Here is a 21,858-nt window from a genome sequence, read left to right as displayed (position 1 = left end):
CTCACAACCATCCATAAAACTCCTATCTTTCCACAATCTCACCACAACAACCTCTCATACTCTATACATAGACAATATAGATAGCCATCCCAAAATCCATATTAACATAATCATCATACTCAAATATATATGTCCATACTCAAAATATATAGCCAAGATATATAAACATATTCAAATCCATCAACCAAAGACTTATTAAATCAAAGTCACCATCATTTAAAGTATATGCACAAAACTTTCATAATTAAAAACCATGCATATGCTTAAAACAAAGTCCACTCACAAGTAATCCCAAGCTGCCCGGCCCCGTGAGGGTCCCGCCTGCTGCGAGTGATCAACCGAAGTACCTATTCCAAGATACAAATCCTTGATTAACAGCACGTACTTCCAAAACGGAAATTCACGAAAGGAAATACTTAAATCCCCAAGTTCCCGGTGCGCTCACGTCCAACGGAACATCCTACGGTCTGTTACATTGAATTCGCTTCCCAATCGCACGGTGATCGCGATTTCCCTAAACTTCACATTATTGAATCGGAACATCCGGGGACTCCAATTCACGATCGCGAATTCCTATAGGTTTCTAAGAGTACCTAGATCAACATACTTCAATTTGGAAACGATCCAACGGTCAGAACTTATCGAACCCGGATAACGCACAATATGCGAAATCCGTTCGATAGTCAAACGATATCCAAATTGAGATCCGCGAAATCCTACGCACTCGTGACAACCTAAGGATCTCAACAGGACGAAAAACAACTTCACCCGCCTTGCCCACGCGCCGCCACACGCGCCGGCAGCGCGCGGGTGTGTAGAGAGATTTCCGGCGACGGAAAATCTCCAAACCAACGCTCACCCTTCCAATCCTAGATACTACTCGAAGAATGGAGCAACTTTTTCAACTACGGCAACGTCCAATTCGGACGGCAAGTGGCCGGAATTTCAAATTGAAATCCGGCCAAAACCTAGATTTCCAATTCGATTCCAAACTTCAAATTCGATCTAATCCTAACCCAAAATCAGCTAGAACACGTAAAAAGGATGAGAAACCTCACCTTACCCGTCGGAAATGGTGGCTGGAGGAGAGAGATCGAGCGGCTGGAAGTTCGATCGATTCGCCACGATTCGCATTTTCCGCGAGTCCCAGGGTTTCTGTCTTGGCCGGGAAGAGAGAGGGAGAGGTCAGTTCGAACGGACCGGTCTCGTCGGACGGGGTGGTCGGAGGTGGCGGCTGTGTGGTGGTTTCCGATCGGTGAACAGTGACGGGAAGGAGAAAAATCGCAAGGAGAAGAAGAAGACGCGGGAGGAAGAGAGAGAAAGTGAGGGGTAAATGTGAAAATCTGATTTTTACCCCAAACTGACTTCGAAATAATTACGGTTCTGCCACCGAACAAGTTTTGATCGCCAAAACTTCGTTAAATCTCCGATTCAGGCCTATCGCCTGTCTACGGTTTCGTCTCAGTACCACCTACGCAACCACACCACTCACGGTCCCAAAATCTTCCCGGATAAGAAAGTGACCAAAATCACCCTTAACCCAGGAGTAATTTAATATTTTCCCTTAATTAAATTAAATTAGGAAAAATAACGGAGTCGGGGTGTTACAGATGCTCTAAGAATGGACAGGTCCGAAGGCAAGAGCCGAAGAAAAAAATGTCAAAAATATCAAAAAATTCATAATTTTATTTATTTATTTATAAATATTTACCAATTTTTTATTTATTAATCTCATACATATATAAATAAAATTGATCCCATGTGAATAGTAATTGTCCTTAGGTTACCATGGCAATGGGAGGAAAGAAAAATAAAATCCTAGGGCATATACTATTCACATGAACAGTAGTCACCCTTACTTGCCCTTGCGTTTTACCATGGCAATTAAATAGAAATGCTTTAATGTGAAGTTCTTACACGAATGCATATATCTGTGGAATTGAACTTTAAGCTGTGATCTTACCTATAGACATATCTAAAAGCAGAAAGACCTTTAGCATCTATTATGAAGAGCTTAATATGATTTAGGAATCTCATATCAGCCAATCAGCGCAGTCTAAGTCGATCTTCTGAGGTGGAACACTAGCATCAACTAGAAGTAATGTTAAAAAACAAACCTTAACCTTTACTGAATGAAGTTGAATCCATTCGAAGCAACTTCTGCAGTAACAAATCTAGAAAAGAAGCAAGTCACGAGGCATAAAACAAAAGTGAAAAATAAAAACACAAGAATATATTATAAATGTATATCCTCACTAAACAATAACTCATGTTTATTTTGCTTGAATGTTTTACATGTCAGTTCAAACAACATAACAAAACTGTGAGAAAAGGACTCCAGCATCAGTATTTGGCAATCTTGTGTGGATCAAATACAATTGTCCCATGTCGAAAAATAAATTGTCCATAAAATAATAACTCTGCTTAAATTGCACTAATATAAACTCTCAACGTCAAATCCTAACGAACGTAAATGATAAAGTCGAGGACAATATCAATATCGATACGCTCTCTCTCGCCACCAGTCTAGAGAACATGGCCCCAACAATTACGCGTATTATTGCAACTGATTACCAACGTTGCCTGAAATGCTTTACATATACATCAAAGGAGGCCACACGGAAAGTTGAAAAGAATGACAACCGGAATATGGCTAGGGCCAACTCACTACCATATTATACTAATTATTAATACCACTCACCATCATACATACAATGATCAAAAGACAAAGAATCAACGGAGAAGAGAGAGAGAGAACGTCCAATAATGAAACACATTTAAATCTGCTTATATATATATATATAAATGGTCAAACAGAATTGATTTGACCACATTGCAATTTTGCACGTGTACAATCGTCAGAGCACACACATACCCGCCGACGGCTGAAGACAAAACCAGCATTGAAATTCTCGTCTTTATCTTCCCTTCCCTTCATCCAACGGCTTCACTTCTAGGTTGTTGCCTTTCTTTACTCATTGTCAATCTATAGACATATATATATATACACAAACTAGTGCTTCCATTATTTTCATAACAGACTTTAGTTTTCTCCAAAACCCGGAATTTCAATCCCCATGGAATCTCATTCCTCTTCTTCTTCTTCTTCAGCCTCTTCCACCACCACATACTTGTCCCAAACCATGCAACCAACAAAGGGTTCAATCTCAAATTCAACTTCACTTCCATATCAGCAATCCTCACTCCACTCTGTAAGGAGGTCTTCGTCGAAGCCATGGAGGAAGCCGGCAGTGGCTCCACTACCGCCAACTCCGCCAAGGATCTACAAAGTGGACCCCATTAACTTCAAAGACCTTGTTCAGAGCCTCACCGGCCCCCCGGAGTCTTTGGAGGCTCGAACTCTCCAAAGCGTTGCGCCGGCACCGATTGATGTTCATAGAAACGCCTCCGTTCTAAACCATGTTCCTTCTTCTGCTTCTTCCCCTGCATCAAAAATTATTTCACCATTTTCAGCCATGTACAAGGACTTGGCTGATACATTGGAGCTGAGCTCTACGCCTCATCATCAGAAGGTGCATGATAGCATGGTGGACCAGAGTTATCCGAGACTGAACTCGCAGTCACCATCTTCCCATCATTGGTTTTCCTTTCCCCTGCTCAGTCCAGGGACTCTGTCCAGCCTGGAACAGAGCACTGTGCTTTAGGTGGACCTATTTCAGAATCCCAATTTCTTTAAATTGTGGCTTCTTGTTTTTTCTTTTTCAAACTTTATATTTCTGGTTTAAGTTATAGCATCCTAGTATATAAGCTGTATGTGATGATGTGATTTTGGCTGCAATGCTAAGCTAGCTGCTCCAGAAGCCTTTTAATGTGAATGTGACACTAGTTATGAAATCAATGAAATAATTAAAGTGAGTGTCTTTTTAAATCAAATTATGGAGAAGTTGATGAACTATTGTTTTTTCGATTTTTGTTGCTCAAACTTATGAGACCCTTGATATGCAAGCAAACGAACAAAGATGTCAACGGCAAATTCTGGCCACAGCACGTGAGATTACCGTCAATGAGAGTGATTACATGTATCAAACTTCGTCAGATCAACCTCAACTAACATTTAAGTGAAGGATTCAAAATTTGCTGCCATTGGCGGCTGCAAACGAGTGGAGGACATGGGGTAGTCGTCATATGTCACCACCAATAATAACTTTGTTGTGGAAAGCTGAACAAATTTTCTGTTCTTTTCCTTTTTTTTATTTGGTACAGCCGAAAGTGAACAATTGAAAGGTATGGCACAAGTTTGTCGCTATTGAAAAATTATCAGGGACAAAAAGGACTGAAAACGATTAGCTAAATGGCACAGATCAAATTGAATAAGTACTTCTGTATAATCTGCAAAACATCATTCATCTATATATACACAAAGAATAGTACCACAGCCAAAGCTACAAATCTGAATCAATTTTAGTCGGGGATTTTTTCAGCAAAGTTCATCGTAACCAGTAACTGAAACTGTCGGCAAAAAAGAAAAAAAAAACACAGTAAAAAACTGAGTTGAAGTCCCTTGTTCTTTGTCCCCTTTTGAGGTTGAGGAATTAATCGGCCAGTATTATAATCATGCAGAGCTATTGATCCCAGTAGTTTCTAAGCTGTGACATGTGAAGCAAAAGTTCATCCCTGCCAAAGCCAGTTACACTGCTAGTCATTATCCATGGGGGTTGTACTCGGTAGTTTTCTCGGATAAACTGCTGAAAATCCCTGAGGTTCTCATCTGGCCTTTTACCTTTGCCCGCCTTCATTTTGTCACACTTGGTGAAGACAAAAGTCATTGGTATCTAAAAGCAGAAAGAGCAGAAAATTCATAAGCATATTATTAAGGGGTTAACATAAAAGGATTTAATATCAGAGCACTGTACATTGTTACGTCCAAGCCAATTAGCGCAGTCAAGGTCGATCTTCTGAGGTGGAACACTAGCATCAACTAGAAGTAACACGGCAACAAGAGTATCTCGGTTCAAAAAGAAACCTTTCGTGAATGCAGACCAATCCATTCGAGCTGCTTCTGGAGCTTTAGCAAACCTACAAACATAGAAAATCAATAGACATAGAAAAGTAAAAAAAATGAAGAAGCAGAGAAGCTAACAATAACCAGTATTGAAACAACAGGATTTCCTCATTGTTTTGAAATGTTTTTACACATGAATTCAAACAAAATTACCAAACAGAGATAAAATGAGAGGATCAAGGCTTAGCAATCTTGTTACCAACATAATATTCATGTTTACAACTGACTGCCAACATTGCAGCCCATACTGAAACTTCAAAAGAATATCAACCAGAATATGGCTATGGCCATCTCACTATGCTCTTGACAGGTCATTCTATGATCTTATCTACAGCACTATATAAGGTCTCTTGGTCATTGTTAACATTAATTATGCCTATGTTTGTTAGAGTGAATAAGGATGAGCACAGGCTCCAGCACCATGGTCATAACTGCTAGCCCTTCCCCAAGAGAGCGGTGATGCATTCAATTCTAGTTGAATTGAACACTGATTCATAAGCAGTTGACTTCCCCAAGAGTGTGGTGATGCATTCAAATTCTAATTAAATATTTTTGTAAGCAATTTACTAAAGGCAGAGATAGGTGGGTTTTTTTATGGAGAAAAATCTCCATTCTATAGAAAAATAATCACAACGTATATCAGCTGGAGTTCATTCCTTGATGCTAACTAGTGCATGTCAAACAATCTGAAACTTAGAACTAGTAATTTAAAGGAAAATACCATGAAAATAAGTTTAGTAGCAGAGAAATGTATCTGATCTCAAAGCAAACTGTCTGCACCACTGTTACTAAATTCAGCTCACAACCAAGTTCAGAAAACTTAGTCGCTTAGATTAAGAACTATTGAAACCACTAAAAATATTAATGTTATAGCACATAAATATCGAACGTTTGTTATAAACTCAAATCACCAAAGCCTCAATCAAAACTACTTGTGATCCTACATAGAGTTGGTTGGTCTTGCAGAGAGCTGTAGTCTAAAGGAAGCGGTAGGCCTTGAAATGCATGTCACATAAGATGCTAGACAACAGCATATGAGTGAAAAATTAGTTTTATGTGCTTCATATGTCTTCCCATAACTAATACTTACTCTTGATTAATTCACTGACACATAAAATTCCCTTGCATCCCCTCTTTCAAAAGAAAAGAAAAGAAAAGAAAAGAAAAGAAAAATTATTGCATGCCATGAAAAAGCTCAAACCGAACTGAATTAGAGCACCTACTTCCAACAAAGTTCGAGACTTTCTGCAGCCATATTTATAGTTTTCCTATGTACAACTAGTTCCAATTTTCAGAAATGGAGATCCATACAACTTTATTACCATATAAATACCAGTCAGAGATCATGAATCCCAAAAAGGAAAAAGGTTGCAGAGAATGCAAAAGGTTGTCTTTTGCAAATTTAAACCTTACATTACACCTAATAGTACAAGAAGGAAGGATGAGGGCCTTACCCATAACCAGGCAAATCCACAAAGTACCAACTTTTGTTCACCAAGAAATGATTGATAAGCTTAGTCTTCCCTACACAAAATTACACAAAACTCAGCAAAACCCAGATACTAAAACACATTAAAACTGCAAAAACTTAAAATTCTAAGAACAAAAAGAAACCTGGTTTCTTAGATGTAAGTGCAACATCCTTCTTGCGAACCAAAGCATTAATAAGTGAGGACTTGCCCACATTGGAGCGACCCAGAATAGCAAATTCGGGTCGGTCATGTTTGGGGCAATCCTTAGCTCTAGCACTGCTTTTCACGAACTCCACCTCCTTAATCTTGGCGTCACCCGCATAGGGTCCAAGCACGATATTCGACCCGGATAGCACCATGTTCTCGGTAACCTCGGCCGGGTCAACCCCGGGCGGGATAAACATGAGGGTCTTGTCGAAGATTGCTGGGTTAGCTGTGGCTTTTGAAGCTGAAACATGGCGGTTTGGGGTTGGGCTTCGAAGGGTCGGGTTTGAGATGAGGGTTCGGAAGGAGAGAGTGAGAGGCTGAGTTTTTAGAGGTGGAGAGGAAGATGGTGATAAGAAGGAAGTGATTTGCGGTCTCAGGAGGCGGTTTCTCAGTAACATTTTTTGGGGTTCAAGAGAGGTTTTGAGAGGCTATAAGGCCATCTAAACCATTTTTAGACAACGGATTGGAGGCTCGACTTATCTGAGGAACAAATTTGGATTCAATACATTAATATTTCAGTTTTAAACTTAAAAATCTTGTGACCGAAAATAAAAACGTTCTTGCAAAATATACAGAGTATGATAGCAGTGGAATTGTATTTACTTTTTATTTTCTATTTTTTATACAAGCGATATTAGAAGAGTGATGAATCGAACTTAGGACCTCGGGTGCAGGAGTAAGGCCATCTCCAGCTGGGGAGAGCTATATTTAGCCATCTAATAAATGATTTTAACCGTCTCCAACAACAAATGGCTAAATTTAATATTTTAATAGTTTTTAGTATATCATATAAATTTATTAGTTAATTTAATTTAATTACTATTTATATCTTATTTAAAATACATTTTAGAAGAGAAATATTTTGGGATATGATTTTTGACATCCACATGTCGGCACGTGATTAGCCCTATAGATTTTTTATTAGAATTTTTCTCCACTTGGCACATCTTATCATGATGTAATCCCAACAATTTTGCAGATAAAATTTTCGAGAGCCACGTGTCGTTACGTGATTAGCCCTCCATATTTTCAATTGGATTTTTGTCCACGTGGCACATCTTATCTTTAGCTTCAAATGTCAATCAAAGAGATGTTTTGGGTTTCATATCTCACACCTTCATCTAATTCCTCTTCAATTCCTCGCTTTAATTTGTATAATTTGTCATTTTAATTCAATTGTACAATGGATTCCAATTAGGGTTCGTCTTCCAATTCCGAATTGGAAGACCAATGAGAGGAGCGGAGATGCCAACTGATGGAGGAAGATGAAAAAGATGATACCCGAAGGCTCAAAAAGGATCTTATGGCCGCAATTGCCGCATCCTGGGTGTGTAAGGAAATGTCCCAACAAGTCGATATGCTCTCGTACCTCAAACAACAACCTACAAGAGGATATTGTTGAACATCTTTGGGGCAAACGAGCACTAGAATGATGAGCGGCCTTATGACATTAGTCTTTTGTGTTTGCAACAAATAATAATTGACAATACATTGTCATGTTCAAGTCTTTGTCTTGTTTTAGAAACAACTTTGGTGTTTGCAACTAATAGTAATTGACAATACATTGTCATGTTCAAGTCTATGTCTTGTTTTAAAAACAACTTAAAAATTAATTTAAATGGAAAAAGATGAAGGATAGTTTGTAAAAAAATGAAGAGAATGTGAGAAACTATGTTAAAAGGATGAAATAGAAGAAGGATAATATGTAAAATGATGAAGATGTTGTGAGAAATTATGAAAGAATGAGGTAGGTATTTATACCCAAAAAAAAAAGAAGAAGATTTTTTATATATATAAAAAAAAAACTTTTAGCTTACGTCAACTAACGACTAGATGAAATCAACTCATATGAAGTACAAATAATAGAACTTATGGAATGGGGTTTGGGGATTTTGTACGCCCCCCCTTTTTTTTTTTGGGTAGCCCTTTGTGTAGCCCACTCTTGGAAATGAGTTTTGGGAATTTTGGACTATATCCTTAAATATAGCCCTCACTTTTTATTTTTTATTTTTTCCCCAAGAATCAAATACTTTTATTAAAGGCGAACACGAATATTAGCATCTCCAGCTAAAGTATTAAACAACCAATCTAGAGGTACAAAATCCCAAAAGTAACTACCACCTAACCTACACGCAAAAGTTGCAACCTCATGAGTAGCTTTGTTGCAGCTGCGAGGTGCAAAAATAAAAATTACTTCATGGAATTCTCGAATCGCGGTCTGGATGTTGAAGAGAATACTATCTACCTCCACATTCACCACCCTCTTCCTCTTCACCATCTTGATGGTAACTTGGGAATCAGACTCCACCACCACCCGAGAGAAACCCCCTTGTTGACAAGCAAACAGAACTGCCCTTATAGCGTCCATCTTTGCCATGAGAGCCGACCCATAAAGAATATCTCCTTGACCACTCTCTTGCATCATCCAACCTCTAAAGTCCCGAATCACCCATCCAAAACCTCCCGGCATTGTTTGCTTAAAATAGGCACCATCACAATTTGCTTTGACCATTCCGTGTTTGGAAACCAGGCACCGTCATAAATATAGCCCTCACTTAGAAATGACTTAAATATTCTTGATCACTTAAGCTAAAAGTCTCTTCACAGGAAATCGAATTTTCTTTGTGATACTACACTGAAGTTTTTTAACTCTCAGTTTTCCTCTTTTCTCTGTCCGATCGAAGTGTAAATGTTGAAGCAATCATCCCCTCTATATAGGGACGTTACACGACACAATATTGAATATGTGCAGGTGAAAATCAACTACCATGGTGTAAATGTGAAACTATTTCACCTATTGTTTCGGTGCATTTGATACATGTATCAAAAGACTACCCTCGGGCCAATAATTGCATAATATCTACAACTATTACAACAAAAATTCAAAGGTATAAGATTTATTACATTGCAGTTATACCATGTCTACACATGCAGTTACATTTAGTGCCCTTCTGCAATGCAATTATACTCTATTGCCAATATACTTTGCACAATAGTTACACTTTGGGGAAGTCCCTTGAAGTAACAGGCACGCCCGAGCCATTACGTTTTAGTGCTTTCCAACTCTCCAGTCTTCAATGAAATTTCTCTTGTTTCCAACATTCTCCAGCCCTCTTATTTTCCACTCTCTCTTTAAGTTTCAAGCAGCATTAGCACGTTATTTCATCCACATTTGCAACACCTTCATCAAGTTGGTTGACGCCGGTGTAATGTCGCGTTGCGCTCATATGATTGTCAACGTAATTTCTTTCCCTTCAAGTGTGAAAAAATCGTCACCCACAACTATGTAAATTTGAGGACCACAAAAATATAAAATTAAGATATATCAAAACGGCGACGTATCACAAACTCTAAGTCCCAGTTAAGAAGGCCGACTCTGCAAGTCAGATGAAGGAAGGAACAGCATTATTAGCCTTGGCTCTGTGAATCGGCGATCATCTCTATCTATCCGCATTTCGCAATGGCGTGGTTCGCGAAATCCATCGCTAACTCACTCAAGCTCGATGAAGAAGAGGACGACGTTTACCACAATACGAACCCTAGCTCCAATACAGACCCAAATTCATCGCCACCCGACCCCCAATCCGGTTCGCCGTCAACTCCCACAGTCAAAGGCGACCTCTCCGAGCTCACCAAAACCCTGTCCCGCCAGTTCTGGGGCGTCGCCTCCTTCCTCGCCCCGCCACCCGATCCAACCCATCCTCCTAACCCGTCCGCACCGCCCCAATCCGCCGATCTCGAACCTTCTGATGAGGACGTCATCGCGGGAATTCGCAGCGACTTTGCCGAGATCGGCGGGAAGTTCAAGAGCGGGATCTCGAAGCTGTCGAGTAACGTAGCGGTCTCGGAGTTCACTAAGATCGCTTCGAATTTGCTTCAGTTTGGATCGGAGGAGGAGGCTGAGGCAGCTGGGGCTGCTCTTGGAGTGACCCAGGAGGTTCTCGCGTTCGTCAGGAATGTCTCTATGCATCCGGAGACTTGGCTGGATTTCCCTCTCTCCGATGACGAAGATTCAGATGGTATGTTTCGCTTCGAATTTGACAATTTTTTGGGTAATTCAATTCAATGTGCGTCGGCTTGATGAATCATTTGTTCATCTTATTGTAAATTTGTGTTATTTATGGTCAATGTAGTGTTCATAAAGCCTGAATTTGAGGTATTCGTGTTGCCCATGTGGATTTTTCCTTTCGTATTTGTTTCAATTGTTAATTTGAATTGAAGGGATTGAATAATAAGGTATATCTCTGTTCATCATGTTGTGATTTAAGGGCTTAAAACTTTAATAGTATTGAAATTGACAATGGAACTTTTGTTGAATTTGTTGCTGAGTTAAATTTATTCAAGTATTGTCATAATACATGTCGTTGATCATTCTCTCCATTGAAACTTGTGGGGAATTGGAATAAGATTCTTGTGACTTGTGGGTTTGCTTTTCCAGATTTTGAATTGTCTGATGTCCAACAAGAGCATGCTCTGGCTGTTGAACGGCTTGCACCTTCATTGGCTGCTCTCCGGATTGAACTTTGCCCTGAGCATATGAGCGAGGCTCACTTTTGGATGATTTACTTTGTGCTCTTGCATCCTAGACTCAGTAAACATGATGCCGAGCTTCTGTCTACACCCAAGGTAAGTTGATTCTATGCAGCACTGACCCAAAACTCCCTTTTTGTTGTTCTTGTTCATCGCCTTTTTTTGGCGGGTTATTAATTTTTTTGCCAGCAACAATGCTTTGCTTGACTTAATGATATGCCTACAGATAGTGGAAGCTAGAGCAATGTTGTCTTATGAGTTGAAGAAGGGAGCTAATGAAAAGCAAGAATCAGACCCTTCAGGAAGTGGCACTATTTATGCGAAAGGAATTGCTGATTCCCCAAAAGAACAGCATCTTTCTGTGCCACCTAGTGTTCAATCTGACCTAGTGCCTCCCCATACATCTACCATCAGATCAGCTCCTCAACCAGTGGCAGTTGATCTTGAGACTGAGAAGCACACAGTTCAGAGTAGTGAGATCCAAATTATTGACAAGCCCGTTATTGAGGAAGGACCATTGAAAGAGATCAAATTTCAACAGCCACTTTCTAATTCTTCATTCAAAGTTGCGGATGAGAAATATGAGGATGATGCTGATGATTGGTTGAAAGAGGAAACTTCAGAGATAGATGGTGTTGGGGGAACCTCCATCCCTATAGAGAATGACGAGGATGTATCTTTCAGTGATCTTGAGGATGATGATGGAGAGGCGCCCTCAAGTTACAAGAAGGTCACATCTGGCTCTGATTCTTCAACAAAAGACTCAAGAGATTGGGTTCAGCTAAGCAGAAGCTCTGCTGATTCAGACAAGGAAATCAACTCTGTTGAGATTAGACATGCTGGTTCTGAGCAGGTAAGTTCCCGTAACATGGAGACCAAAGAATCAAATGACTGGCTTGACGTTGAAGACATTGATGTTATATGATTACTTCCATAAGAACCCTTTTTAGGTCAATATGGCCTATTCTTCTCATTCATCTGTTATTGTGAATAGATTGTGGAAGGTTTCTTTAGTCTTAGTTTGGCTATGGAAACTGTATTATTGTACATAACGCCTGATACTGGATAATTGTTTCTTATGAAGAATGTATTTATAAGTGTAGCAAAATACAGCACCATGCAATAATCTTGATTTGTTTATTTCATATAAAGTTGTGCTTTGTTATGCGCATCCTGGTCCGTACTGGTAGTGTTTGTTTTTGTTTTACTTATAGTTCTTTGTTCCTTCAGGAAGGTTAAGTTTCGTGAGAAACTCGTTCAAGATCAAGGTTGAAGATTTTTATAAGACTAAAACAGAAAAGAATGTGGCCGCGCTTGTTAAAAGAAGTCTAGAAAATTTGCATGTGCTGTTTGATTGTGTAGAGAAGTTCAGTGATAGCTGGTGACCCGAGAGATGTGAACCGTATTGACAATTATATATGACATATAACATAGAGAACTTTTATTTTTATGTCTTCGAGAATGATAGGCGCAGTTCTCAATACATTCTGATTATATCTTGGTCTTGCATTAGTTTGGTTCAAACCTGTACTAACCGTTGGTTTCCGTTCTTGTAAAATGTACATGAGTAGGTTTGAATGCCTTTTGATTTGATGCGGTTCTCCTAATGGTTTATGCGGAGTGCAGATTGTATAATGTAAATGTTCCTCATTTTAGAAAGAAAAAGTACAAAGAATAAAAATATTCCAAAATCTTCCTCCTCCACTCCAACCAAAAACGAAACTATTAGTAAACAAGCCTTATATTTCAACTAACAAAGGCTAAAGCTTTCAAATGGACGGGAGATTGCATAATTATTAATGCAAATAATTGATTATGCATAAAAATTCTTTTAACGTCATGCGAATAATAACGTCGAACGGTGGGGAGATTGCATTCATCTTTTAATTGATTATGCATAAAAATTCTTGGATTTGAAACTAATCTGTACAATGAATGCCCATGAGCCTTTGCTCAAGTGGCGTGGGATGAGGCTGAAGCTAAAATCTAAACCTTACTACAGGTAATTACAAATGAAAAGTAATAAAACAAATCTGTACAAAGAAAAAACACAAGCAAGCTGCCTAGGAAGAGAAGAACTACTTTGACCCCTGATCACACACGTATTTACAGATACAACCTAAGCCTGATTAAAAGCACCGCATTAATTAATTGATTCATTAGGAGCTTAATTATGATTTGATGGCCCCAAAACTGCTAGAAAGGCGCTCCAGATGAGACCAGACCAAGCTTCCAAGTGAGAATCTGGGCCTGTCTTCTTCTTCTTCTATTCTTCTGTTGTGTATTTTGTTGCTTGCCCTTGAGGAGGAGGAGGGCTGTGGAGCCCACTTGTGGGATTTGTGAACTGCAATGATGGATTCTCCAATCTCCTTTGTCACGAGTTCCACCGCGTTTGGATTTACTTCATCCCCCGAAGCATCCGTTACGTAGATTGATCCTACTGCTCTTTCACCACGTGTTCCAATCTCAATCCTAGACATTGATAGTCCATTCTCTCGGAAAACCCTTGTGATGTCTGATAACAATCCCATTCGATTTTTAGCGCACAGGTCCAACCTCAAGCCCTGCTAAAGTATTATTTCCGTCGTTAGTCAGTCACACACGAGTAATACTAGAAAGATCACATTTTCGAACCTGATATATGATAATATGTGGAATGACTATAAGAATTTATATAATGAGCACAGATAATCTAATACCTGTGAGATCCTTCTCTCTATTGCAGCAACCAAGCATAAGGTAAGCTTGTGCCTCTGACTCTCTGTATTCGAAGTGTAACCATCCTTATGCCGGACAAAATACTCCTGTACATGTCACATATTTCACATTCAAATAACATCAAACACAATACAAAGACATAGAACATGGGACAAATTTCAGTTACTAATTGCCATGCACAAGCTCAATTAATAGTGTGCCTACCTGATCCGCCAGGGTGCCCCTGGAGGCAACCACCGCATGGAACACCACGTATTGCAAGTCGGTTAGGGCACACACGGTGTCAAACAGTAGTTTGGGTCGGTCTCTGCTCCTCACATTCACAATCCAATACCCTTTCTCCTTACAACTCTCTATGTTCACATGGGTCCGATCACAGCCCTTCTTGTGTGCACTGCTGCCACTACCCTCACAACCACGACAACTTTCATAGTCCTCGTCGGCATACATCAACTGGTGGAGCCGCCGCTCCTTGTGGGTGTGGCCACCTGCTGGGGTGGTCAGCCTCACACTCCTCTTCTCCCCCTCCTCATGATGGGCTTTAACTACATTCTCTAGCTGCTCCTGTACATGGGCCAGCCGAATTGGGTCTGTTATGGGCCCACCTTCCAGCCCATCTTCCACGTAGAAAATGCTGGCCGCCCGGGTACCGTGGGTCCAAGCCACGGCAGTAGTGATGTTGCAGCCCAACTCAACAAGGACCGCAGATATCTCAGACACTAGGCCCGGTCGGTCCTTGCTGGTCATTTCTAGGGCTAAGTCCTTCAGCCCGGGTGTCACATTTCTTCCTGCTAGTCTTGCCTCCTTTGAAATTCCTCCCCTGCTAGCACATAGTGCCTGCAAATTTATTAGTTATGATTAAAACAAAACGAAACAACAGAACTAGTGTATGAGGAGGAAATATATATTATGCGCTTTGTCTGGCACGACATGGCTTCAATGGGGGCCAATTTAGAAGAGACTGGGCCACAACTGTTTTGGATCATGTTGGTTCAGTTCGATTACACCTCTAAAATTTAGCAGGATGGATTGAGGAAAAATTACTCTTTGTGCTAGTTCTTATGTGACAACTCAACGTGGTGTTACGAATTCACACGTACCTATTTGAATTTTGTTATAATTTAGGTGAACACAAACAACATGTCACGTAGTATTTATGTCAGTAAAAAAGGGTTTGAGAGAGAGAGAGAGAGAGAGAGAGAGAGAGAGAGAGAGAGAGAGAGAGACCTGCTGAATATAAAGTATGAGGCTTTCGTCCGTGATTTTGTTGCCGAGTTGATCCGTCACGTGGAACACTGCACCACCAAGCAATCAAAACAGACCCACATGAAAATCCGGCAGCTACTACTCGTGGATAACTCATACATAGCTCAGAAAGCGATCATGATTATACACAACAAAACTCAATAAATACGAATAAATAAAATGAAATTATCTAAAGCATGTCTAATATAAAAAAAAAAAAAAAGGATAATATTATAATAAATTTCCACTGTGTGTGATGTAAGAGTGATGAAGGTGGTGAGGAAGTGTAATTACCATCCATAAACCATCCACCATCAGAGGATATGTATGATTTGGAAATAACAAGGTCAAGATCTGTCAAAACTTGGACCATCTCTAGCAAAATCCCGTTCTTGTTTGCACTGTCAACCTGTAAATTAATTATTAATCAATGCATGTAAAATAATAGGGTCGAAGTTTATGTAGTTTTTCTTTTTTAATACAAGCGACGGTCTAAATTATAAGGAAAGAAGGTTTCTTACACACTGACAGACACTACATACTAAAGTGCCATGGGGATTTGAGGTTCAGATAGTTTAAATTCAATGCTTTATGGTCTAGTTAGGTTTGTGCACAACTAGATGGCGTCATCTGGTTAGGGTTTGCCACTGCCTGTGAGGGACTTAATTGTGTATGGATTGTAGTGACGATATATAACGTGCATGGAAACTGTTAACCAAGGCCTGGCTTGGCGAGAAAACTGAAAAGCGAAAAAGAAAATAAATGACGACAACAACAAAAGCTTATATTTTCTCTCAAAATAATAATGGTTCCTAGTTTTCTAGTGGCCCTCCACTCGGTGTCGGTGGATATCAGACAACACAGAACTCTCTCTCTCTCTCTCTCTCTCTCTCTCTCTGTGATTTTATTTGTATATATATAAGTCTAGTTGAGTTTAGGGAAGTGCGATTATGGGTTTATGACCTTTAAACCAGATTAGGGACGAAACAATAAATTAATCTTCTCTAATATCTCTATGGATCATGGACATCCAACTAGGCAAATAGAAAACAACGGCGAAGAATTGTATCCATAAACCATCAACAAGATAATATATATATATATATATATATATATATATATATATATAGACTCTATGAATGAATTTAATTTGTTAATTAATTAATACTATTGATGATATGCACCTAACCTTCACAAGCGTACAATCTTTGTATGAGTCATTGTCGATACAAACCCTGCAAATTGCAAAACCAAACCAAACCAAACCAGCCATTCATTATCCATGCTTCCAACATAAAATATATTAAGTTTATGAATGATAAAAGTTAATGTAATACCATGGAGGGTAGATTCTTTCAATGAGGAATTCGAATTCCGGGTCGATATATGGCCGGTAAATAATCTCCATCTTCTTCTTCTTCTTCCCTTCCTTCCTTAGCAAATGTTTGAGTAATTTTCTGCAGCTTTGTCACAACAACAAGGAGATAGCATTGCTGGTTTTGTTGATAGCTGTATATATGGAGGAGTTTTGAGACCTGTCAAAACACATGCTGAAAACAACGCGTCTAAAAAAACATAACTTGTACAAGGGATAAGACAGCGGCGTCGTCTATATATAGCTTGTTTCTTAAGTCAAATCATATGACATTAGATGAATTACGGCACATATATATTATCATTAAATAAAAAATATTTCATGAATATCTAGAATCCCCAGCTTTGTTCTTATAGAAGGAGAGCTAGAAAGACCAAGATTTTCTCGATGATTAGCTTGGAATATTCAAAGTCGTTTTAAGGAGGGCAAATGCATTGTCCACAAATATAATTGGTTTGACCCGGAAATACTGTGGCAATTTATTTGGATATAGCCAAATCTCTAACCAGAAATTAAGGAAGAAAGAAGAAAAGTAAACCAGGATTGTTGAAAACTTTTTATAAAACCCAGATCAAAACACACACGCACCCCTTCTCTCTCTCTCTCTCTCTCTCTAGAACTCCATCAACATAATATAACATTGATCTAAATATTTTTATGGATTAAAAAGCTTGTGCAAAACTTAAAAAGAAAGCATAAATAAAATCAATACTGACCAATCGATAGATAGAGGAGGGGCAGAAACCTTTGCAATTTTGGTAAATGCGAACGCGCAGCGCAGCTTGGAACAACAGTGCTCTCTGTTATATATGGATATGTATATATAAACGAAGAATGGGTGCCTTGATCAATTAAATATATAACCCGCCCAAAACTCTTCTTCCTTTTCAATTTGCCGTTTGCTTTCTCTCGCTTTGGCCTCATCAGCTGACAAGTTCTGATAATTTTCCCTTCACATTTATATCATAGTGTGTCGTTAGGTTTTATTTAACACACGTGCTGCCACGCGGTCGATTGAGGTTTCCTAGGAGAACTCAAACTTTGGTTGCTTTTGAGCCACGTACAAGCTTACCGCCACGTGGCAGACGGACCGACGTCCTTCAAATTTACGTGATCATATGATGTTTCCAACTGCGGCGGCTCGGCATCAAATTTCATAAAAAACGAGTTCACAATTGTGGTTTAGAATCTATTTCGGGATTTACAGCTAATTCTTGGGAAGACACAGAGGTTTCTAGGACTCCATTTGTCATTTTGAGGTTTTACCCAGTCAGCCTTGTTGTGGCTCTGATCTGATCTCATCTCCAATAAGAGTGACCATCACACGCAATCCAATGGCCACAAAGGCAGGTCTGTTTGCACCTGTTTTGACGTGGCAAGAACATGGTGCACTACTGGACTTGGTTCGTCCCCAACATAAAATTGATATTGTGAAGCCCAAAATTCATAAAACTCAAAGATTGGAGGTACAGTCCATCCATGTTTCTCTTTCTCCCCTACTATATATAATCCAGCTTCTAGTGTAGGCAACAACATTGCTTTCAGTGCCGCAATTATAACAAGAATTGTTGCCACCTTCATCATGCCTTGATGAGTGATGACAGTGAGATTAAATTCCAATTTAAATTTCACAATTCTTAGAGAGAACCTTCCTATTTTACAGTTCATGAAAAGATGTGTAATATGCTGACAGTAATACAATTATTAAAGTTTGTTTCCAGTACTCAAACAATTCGATGGAATCATGTTTATTATTATTATTATTATTATTTAGTATTTCAGCTTGATTAAATTAATATAGATTTGACAATTTTAGCTTTTTGGGTTTTTAAGTGTTATTCAAAATATAATAAAAGAAACATGCATAGAGAGAGTGTTACTTTTGGTGAAAAAAAAAAAAGCCAATAGAGGATTTAAATACTGTTTACTACTAGAGTTATACACAATATTTTAGAAGTCTCCATGAGTTTTCTTCAATTTTATAAAATTATTTTACTTCAAGTGAAAAATTTATATTATGTATATATGAAATTAAAATATTGTTCGTATTTACTAACATTTATTATGTTTAATATTTGACACTATTGTTATTATACTCAAAAGGAGTAATGCTATTTAAACACATAATATGGATCACCTTATGTGGTAGCTGATGTGTCATGTCATGTTAATTAATGAATGTTGTCATGTGTATTCTATTTTTTTATTTATTCTCTTTTTAATAATCCTTGAAAAATCAAAACAAAACAAAAAAAATTAAAAAACCCTAGCGTCCCGGTAAGTGGCCTCACGTATGTTCTCAACTCTTCCTCCTATCTCCAGCATTCCATTCCTCCATTGTTGCTGCATTCTGAGCTTGTTTCTCCGTAAAGTAATGGGTGTTACATCGGATATCTGCAGAGGAAGACTAATAATCTGCTTGGTTCTCTTTTTCAACATTAGTCATCAATGCACTTTCATATTGTTTCACAAATTGCTTCAAGGTAGTCTTAGAATTTACGTGGTCATCAAAAAATGCATTCATACTCTCACTTCGTTATGTGGTAGAAATGCACGCACAAAAACTTCATTTCACAAAGCTTGGCACCCAACGACGTCTTTCATCATATAGGCCTCATAACCAATCATTACTCTATAACTCATACTTCTCAATCATCTCTTTCCAATGATCTTCAAACTAAATATTGGTCAATGAATCATACACAATGTTCTCCAAGGCAAATTTAATAGATTCATAGTGTTTGTAACTCTTAAGCTTTTCAGGAAGCTTCTTCATTATATGCCATAAGCACCAACGATGCTTAGTGTTAGGAAAGACAATCTCAATGACATGTTTGATGGCCATGTCTTGATCAATAATTATCCCACATGGAGCATGCCCAGACATGCATGCCAGCCACACTTTAAATAGCCAAACAAATGTCTCAGTATCTTCACTTGATATCAATCCACATCCAAGCAAAAGTGAATGACGATGATGATTGACACCTACAAATAGAGCAAAATGCATGTCACACTTATTCGTCAAGTTGGTCATGCCTCATATGCTGCCCTACTCCTGGAATCTGCCCAAAACACATTTTGTAACCGACCACTTTCATCTAGATCAATTGCATAAAATAAATTTTCATTTTGAGCTTGCATCTTCAAGAAATACTTTTGAATTGCAGTTGCATCTCCTTCCCCAAGCTGTAATCTTCTAACCTTGTTAATGTAATTTCTACAATCCTTTTCCATGAAAGGCATATTCTCATGCCCTCCGGTTCAACTACAATTGAATTATAATTCTTATTTACTCTTATTCCAGCTCTATCATTCACTTCAATTTTCCTTTTCATATACGAACTTATTACACAATTCATTCGAAAATATCGAGCATTGTCTGGATTCAATCCATGATTATGATTGAGTTTGACTGAGTTCACTTTCCACCTTCCATCCAAGCATATACATGCCCTAAGTTGAGCCTTGCAATTGCATTTTACGCTTGGATATGGCTTTAGGACATTGCTTGCAGTATTGTGGGCTCCCTGATCGAGAACATGATAAAGTCACATATTTCAACTCCCCACAATCTCCTTTCTTCGATAATCTCTTCTTCATTGGGAAACCTACTCAATTTGCATATTTTTTTTAATAATAATCAAGCACCTTATCAACTGTGTTAAAAATCATATTTACCTTAGGTTCTTGTGTTGTTTCTTTTGGGCTCATTGTATTCTCTAGTCCAATCTCACCAATATCAAGCTCATCATTTTCTTCACCCATCTCCACATTTGAATGGCTTCTTGAAGGTTCTTTCATCCTAAACAATTCTAAATATTTATATAAACTTCCTGTAATACATATGCAGTATAATACCAATTAATTTAAGAGTGTATATATATATATGTAGGTGTATGTAATTTAAGAGCACTTATACATTAGGTATATTCTTACAATGATGAATCGTGATAGACAAGAACAAGGCTGGTTGCTTAAATAAGCAATCCCTCATGCAACATGGTTTTCTACATCCTGCTTATTTAGTATTGTATGGCTGAGAAAAAGTGACTGACCTTGGAAGGATTAACAACCCCATTGTTGAGACAAAGCCACTAACCTTGGAAGGACTACCAAAATAATATATATATATACTTGGGTAAAATTTAGGATCCACCTAGATTAGGAAGGGACTGCTATGGAGACGTGATGCTCCTATTACATCCACGTTCTGGTGAAACTCCTATCACAGTGCAGCAACAATGGAGGAAGAGAGTGCTGTGGAGACAAGAGGAACAATTGAGAACTGACGGGAGGCCACTTACCAAGGACGCTAGAGTTTTTTAATTTGTTTTTTCAGTTTTGATTTTTTTGTTTTTCAAGGATTATTAAAAAGAGAATAAATAAATAAAATAGAATACACATGGCAATATTCATTAATTGACATGACATGACACATCAGCTGCCACATTAGGTGGTCAATATTGTGTGTCTAAATAGATAATTTTTGTCTTTTTTCGCAACACTCTTGAAGGTACTAAAACTTCCCAAATCATGTGAGTTGAAACTTATGTCATCCAGTCCTTTCAAAAAATGAAATGTTGACATTATAATACTCAGGAATTTGTCTCAAATACTCTTGCGATGTTCATCCTTTCATTTCTATTATAGACGTCCAAAAAAAAAAAAAAATCATTTTACAAGTTAATTATGTAAAATATTGGGTTTGCAATAGCACAAATAGTAGACACATCAAATATTAACTAACAAAAGAAAGGCATTATAACAAAAAAAATTTGCACTACTCAATCTCAATTAATTCATTTGCTTAGAATTGAAGAAGTTTACATACTGTAACAATTTAGCCCAAAGAAGTTTCCATTATATTTGTCGGATTAGGCTTCTCCGACGAAAGTTTCTTGTACCTACAGAGGTTCATCGAGAGAGGTGTTTTATATATATAATGGAATCCTCTTTTTCTTATATATTTTTTTCTTGATTTTCGTTTATCGATAAGAGTAGTTTACAGCATTATCCAGTAATATTAAGTTATTACTCAAGTCTCTATGGTCCCCTTTTAATTTTTTACATTTCTAGAGTTATTACCCATATAAACAATTTAGCAATTTCACGTTTAATACTGTATTATACACATTCGGACCTATAAAGTATAAATTAATGCAACTAGGAGGGTCCATTATATTTTTTTATTTAAATATAATGTACATAGCCACGTGGCCATCCTCTGTTTTTCTCCCTTTTTTTTATAAAAGAAATGGTCTAGCCGCACGGCTATACTTAGTTAT

General features: G+C 38.3%; 5 protein-coding genes and 1 pseudogene across 9 annotated transcripts; 2 read left to right on the top strand and 4 right to left on the bottom strand.

The window, feature by feature from the left end:
* Window positions 1-2,959: 2,959 nt before the first annotated feature.
* Window positions 2,960-3,894, top strand: LOC103336308 (uncharacterized). Its single transcript, XM_008239354.2, has one exon. The coding sequence runs from the start codon at window positions 3,078-3,080 to the stop codon at window positions 3,663-3,665; it is 588 nt and encodes a 195-aa protein (XP_008237576.2). The 5' UTR covers window positions 2,960-3,077; the 3' UTR covers window positions 3,666-3,894.
* A 433-nt stretch (window positions 3,895-4,327) lies between these two features.
* EMB2001 (P-loop containing nucleoside triphosphate hydrolases superfamily protein) lies at window positions 4,328-7,215 on the bottom strand. The gene is made up of 4 exons (XM_008239346.3): window positions 6,638-7,215; window positions 6,478-6,547; window positions 4,875-5,037; window positions 4,328-4,793 (listed from the first exon to the last, which is right to left on the bottom strand). Exons 1-4 carry the CDS (start codon window positions 7,098-7,100, stop codon window positions 4,584-4,586), a joined length of 906 nt encoding a protein of 301 aa, XP_008237568.2. The 5' UTR covers window positions 7,101-7,215; the 3' UTR covers window positions 4,328-4,583.
* A 1,522-nt stretch (window positions 7,216-8,737) lies between these two features.
* LOC148921021 (uncharacterized) lies at window positions 8,738-9,214 on the bottom strand. Its single transcript, XM_089047739.1, has one exon. The coding sequence runs from the start codon at window positions 9,212-9,214 to the stop codon at window positions 8,738-8,740; it is 477 nt and encodes a 158-aa protein (XP_088903865.1).
* Window positions 9,215-10,056: 842 nt separating this feature from the next.
* Window positions 10,057-12,825, top strand: LOC103336284 (BSD domain-containing protein). Of its 3 annotated transcripts, none has more exons than XM_089052970.1 (4): window positions 10,057-10,721; window positions 11,141-11,328; window positions 11,459-12,085; window positions 12,467-12,825. In XM_089052970.1, the coding sequence occupies exons 1-4, from the start codon at window positions 10,163-10,165 to the stop codon at window positions 12,503-12,505; spliced, it is 1,413 nt and encodes a 470-aa protein (XP_088909096.1). In that variant the 5' UTR covers window positions 10,057-10,162; the 3' UTR covers window positions 12,506-12,825. The 3 variants fall into 3 exon arrangements, with proteins under 3 accessions (XP_088909096.1, XP_008237558.2, XP_008237553.2); XM_008239336.3 differs by having other exon boundaries at window positions 10,058-10,721; window positions 12,463-12,825; XM_008239331.3 differs by lacking the exon at window positions 12,467-12,825 and having other exon boundaries at window positions 10,062-10,721; window positions 11,459-12,397.
* Window positions 12,826-13,098: 273 nt separating this feature from the next.
* On the bottom strand, window positions 13,099-17,410 carry ACR1 (ACT domain repeat 1). 3 transcript variants are annotated; one of them, XM_089052551.1, is made up of 8 exons: window positions 17,287-17,410; window positions 16,533-16,704; window positions 16,385-16,430; window positions 15,490-15,604; window positions 15,178-15,245; window positions 14,155-14,787; window positions 13,932-14,036; window positions 13,099-13,796 (listed from the first exon to the last, which is right to left on the bottom strand). In XM_089052551.1, the coding sequence occupies exons 2-8, from the start codon at window positions 16,601-16,603 to the stop codon at window positions 13,404-13,406; spliced, it is 1,431 nt and encodes a 476-aa protein (XP_088908677.1). In that variant the 5' UTR covers window positions 16,604-16,704; window positions 17,287-17,410; the 3' UTR covers window positions 13,099-13,403. The 3 variants fall into 3 exon arrangements, with proteins under 3 accessions (XP_088908677.1, XP_088908619.1, XP_008237541.2); XM_089052493.1 differs by having other exon boundaries at window positions 13,253-13,799; XM_008239319.3 differs by lacking the exon at window positions 17,287-17,410 and having other exon boundaries at window positions 13,253-13,799; window positions 16,533-16,750.
* Window positions 17,411-18,869: 1,459 nt separating this feature from the next.
* Window positions 18,870-20,173, bottom strand: LOC148921020 (protein FAR-RED IMPAIRED RESPONSE 1-like; annotated as a pseudogene).
* Window positions 20,174-21,858: the final 1,685 nt, after the last annotated feature.

Source organism: Prunus mume, linkage group LG1 (assembly GCF_029339155.1).
Source record: "Prunus mume cultivar Tortuosa linkage group LG1, ASM2933915v1, whole genome shotgun sequence".
In the NCBI taxonomy this organism is placed as follows: domain Eukaryota; kingdom Viridiplantae; phylum Streptophyta; class Magnoliopsida; order Rosales; family Rosaceae; genus Prunus; species Prunus mume.
This window is presented reverse-complemented; position numbering and strand designations above follow the sequence as displayed.

What these genes read in the sequence shown, in the direction of transcription:
- LOC103336308 (XM_008239354.2), top strand. Translation starts at nt 3,078, where the DNA reads ATGGAATCTCATTCCTCTTCTTCTTCTTCTTCAGCCTCTTCCACCACC.
- EMB2001 (XM_008239346.3), bottom strand. Translation starts at nt 7,100, where the DNA reads ATGTTACTGAGAAACCGCCTCCTGAGACCGCAAATCACTTCCTTCTTA. An exon ending in ACTTACATCTAAGAAACCAG is followed by an intron (nt 6,548 to 6,637) that starts GTTTCTTTTTGT and finishes AATTTTGTGTAG; the next exon opens with GGAAGACTAAGCTTATCAAT. An exon ending in ATTGGCTTGGACGTAACAAT is followed by an intron (nt 4,794 to 4,874) that starts GTACAGTGCTCT and finishes TTCTGCTTTTAG; the next exon opens with ATACCAATGACTTTTGTCTT.
- LOC148921021 (XM_089047739.1), bottom strand. Translation starts at nt 9,214, where the DNA reads ATGGTCAAAGCAAATTGTGATGGTGCCTATTTTAAGCAAACAATGCCG.
- LOC103336284 (XM_008239331.3), top strand. Translation starts at nt 10,163, where the DNA reads ATGGCGTGGTTCGCGAAATCCATCGCTAACTCACTCAAGCTCGATGAA. An exon ending in CGATGACGAAGATTCAGATG is followed by an intron (nt 10,722 to 11,140) that starts GTATGTTTCGCT and finishes TTGCTTTTCCAG; the next exon opens with ATTTTGAATTGTCTGATGTC. An exon ending in AGCTTCTGTCTACACCCAAG is followed by an intron (nt 11,329 to 11,458) that starts GTAAGTTGATTC and finishes ATATGCCTACAG; the next exon opens with ATAGTGGAAGCTAGAGCAAT.
- ACR1 (XM_089052493.1), bottom strand. Translation starts at nt 16,603, where the DNA reads ATGGAGATTATTTACCGGCCATATATCGACCCGGAATTCGAATTCCTC. An exon ending in TCATACTTTATATTCAGCAG is followed by an intron (nt 14,788 to 15,177) that starts GTCTCTCTCTCT and finishes ATAAATTTGCAG; the next exon opens with GCACTATGTGCTAGCAGGGG. An exon ending in GGGGCACCCTGGCGGATCAG is followed by an intron (nt 14,037 to 14,154) that starts GTAGGCACACTA and finishes TGACATGTACAG; the next exon opens with GAGTATTTTGTCCGGCATAA.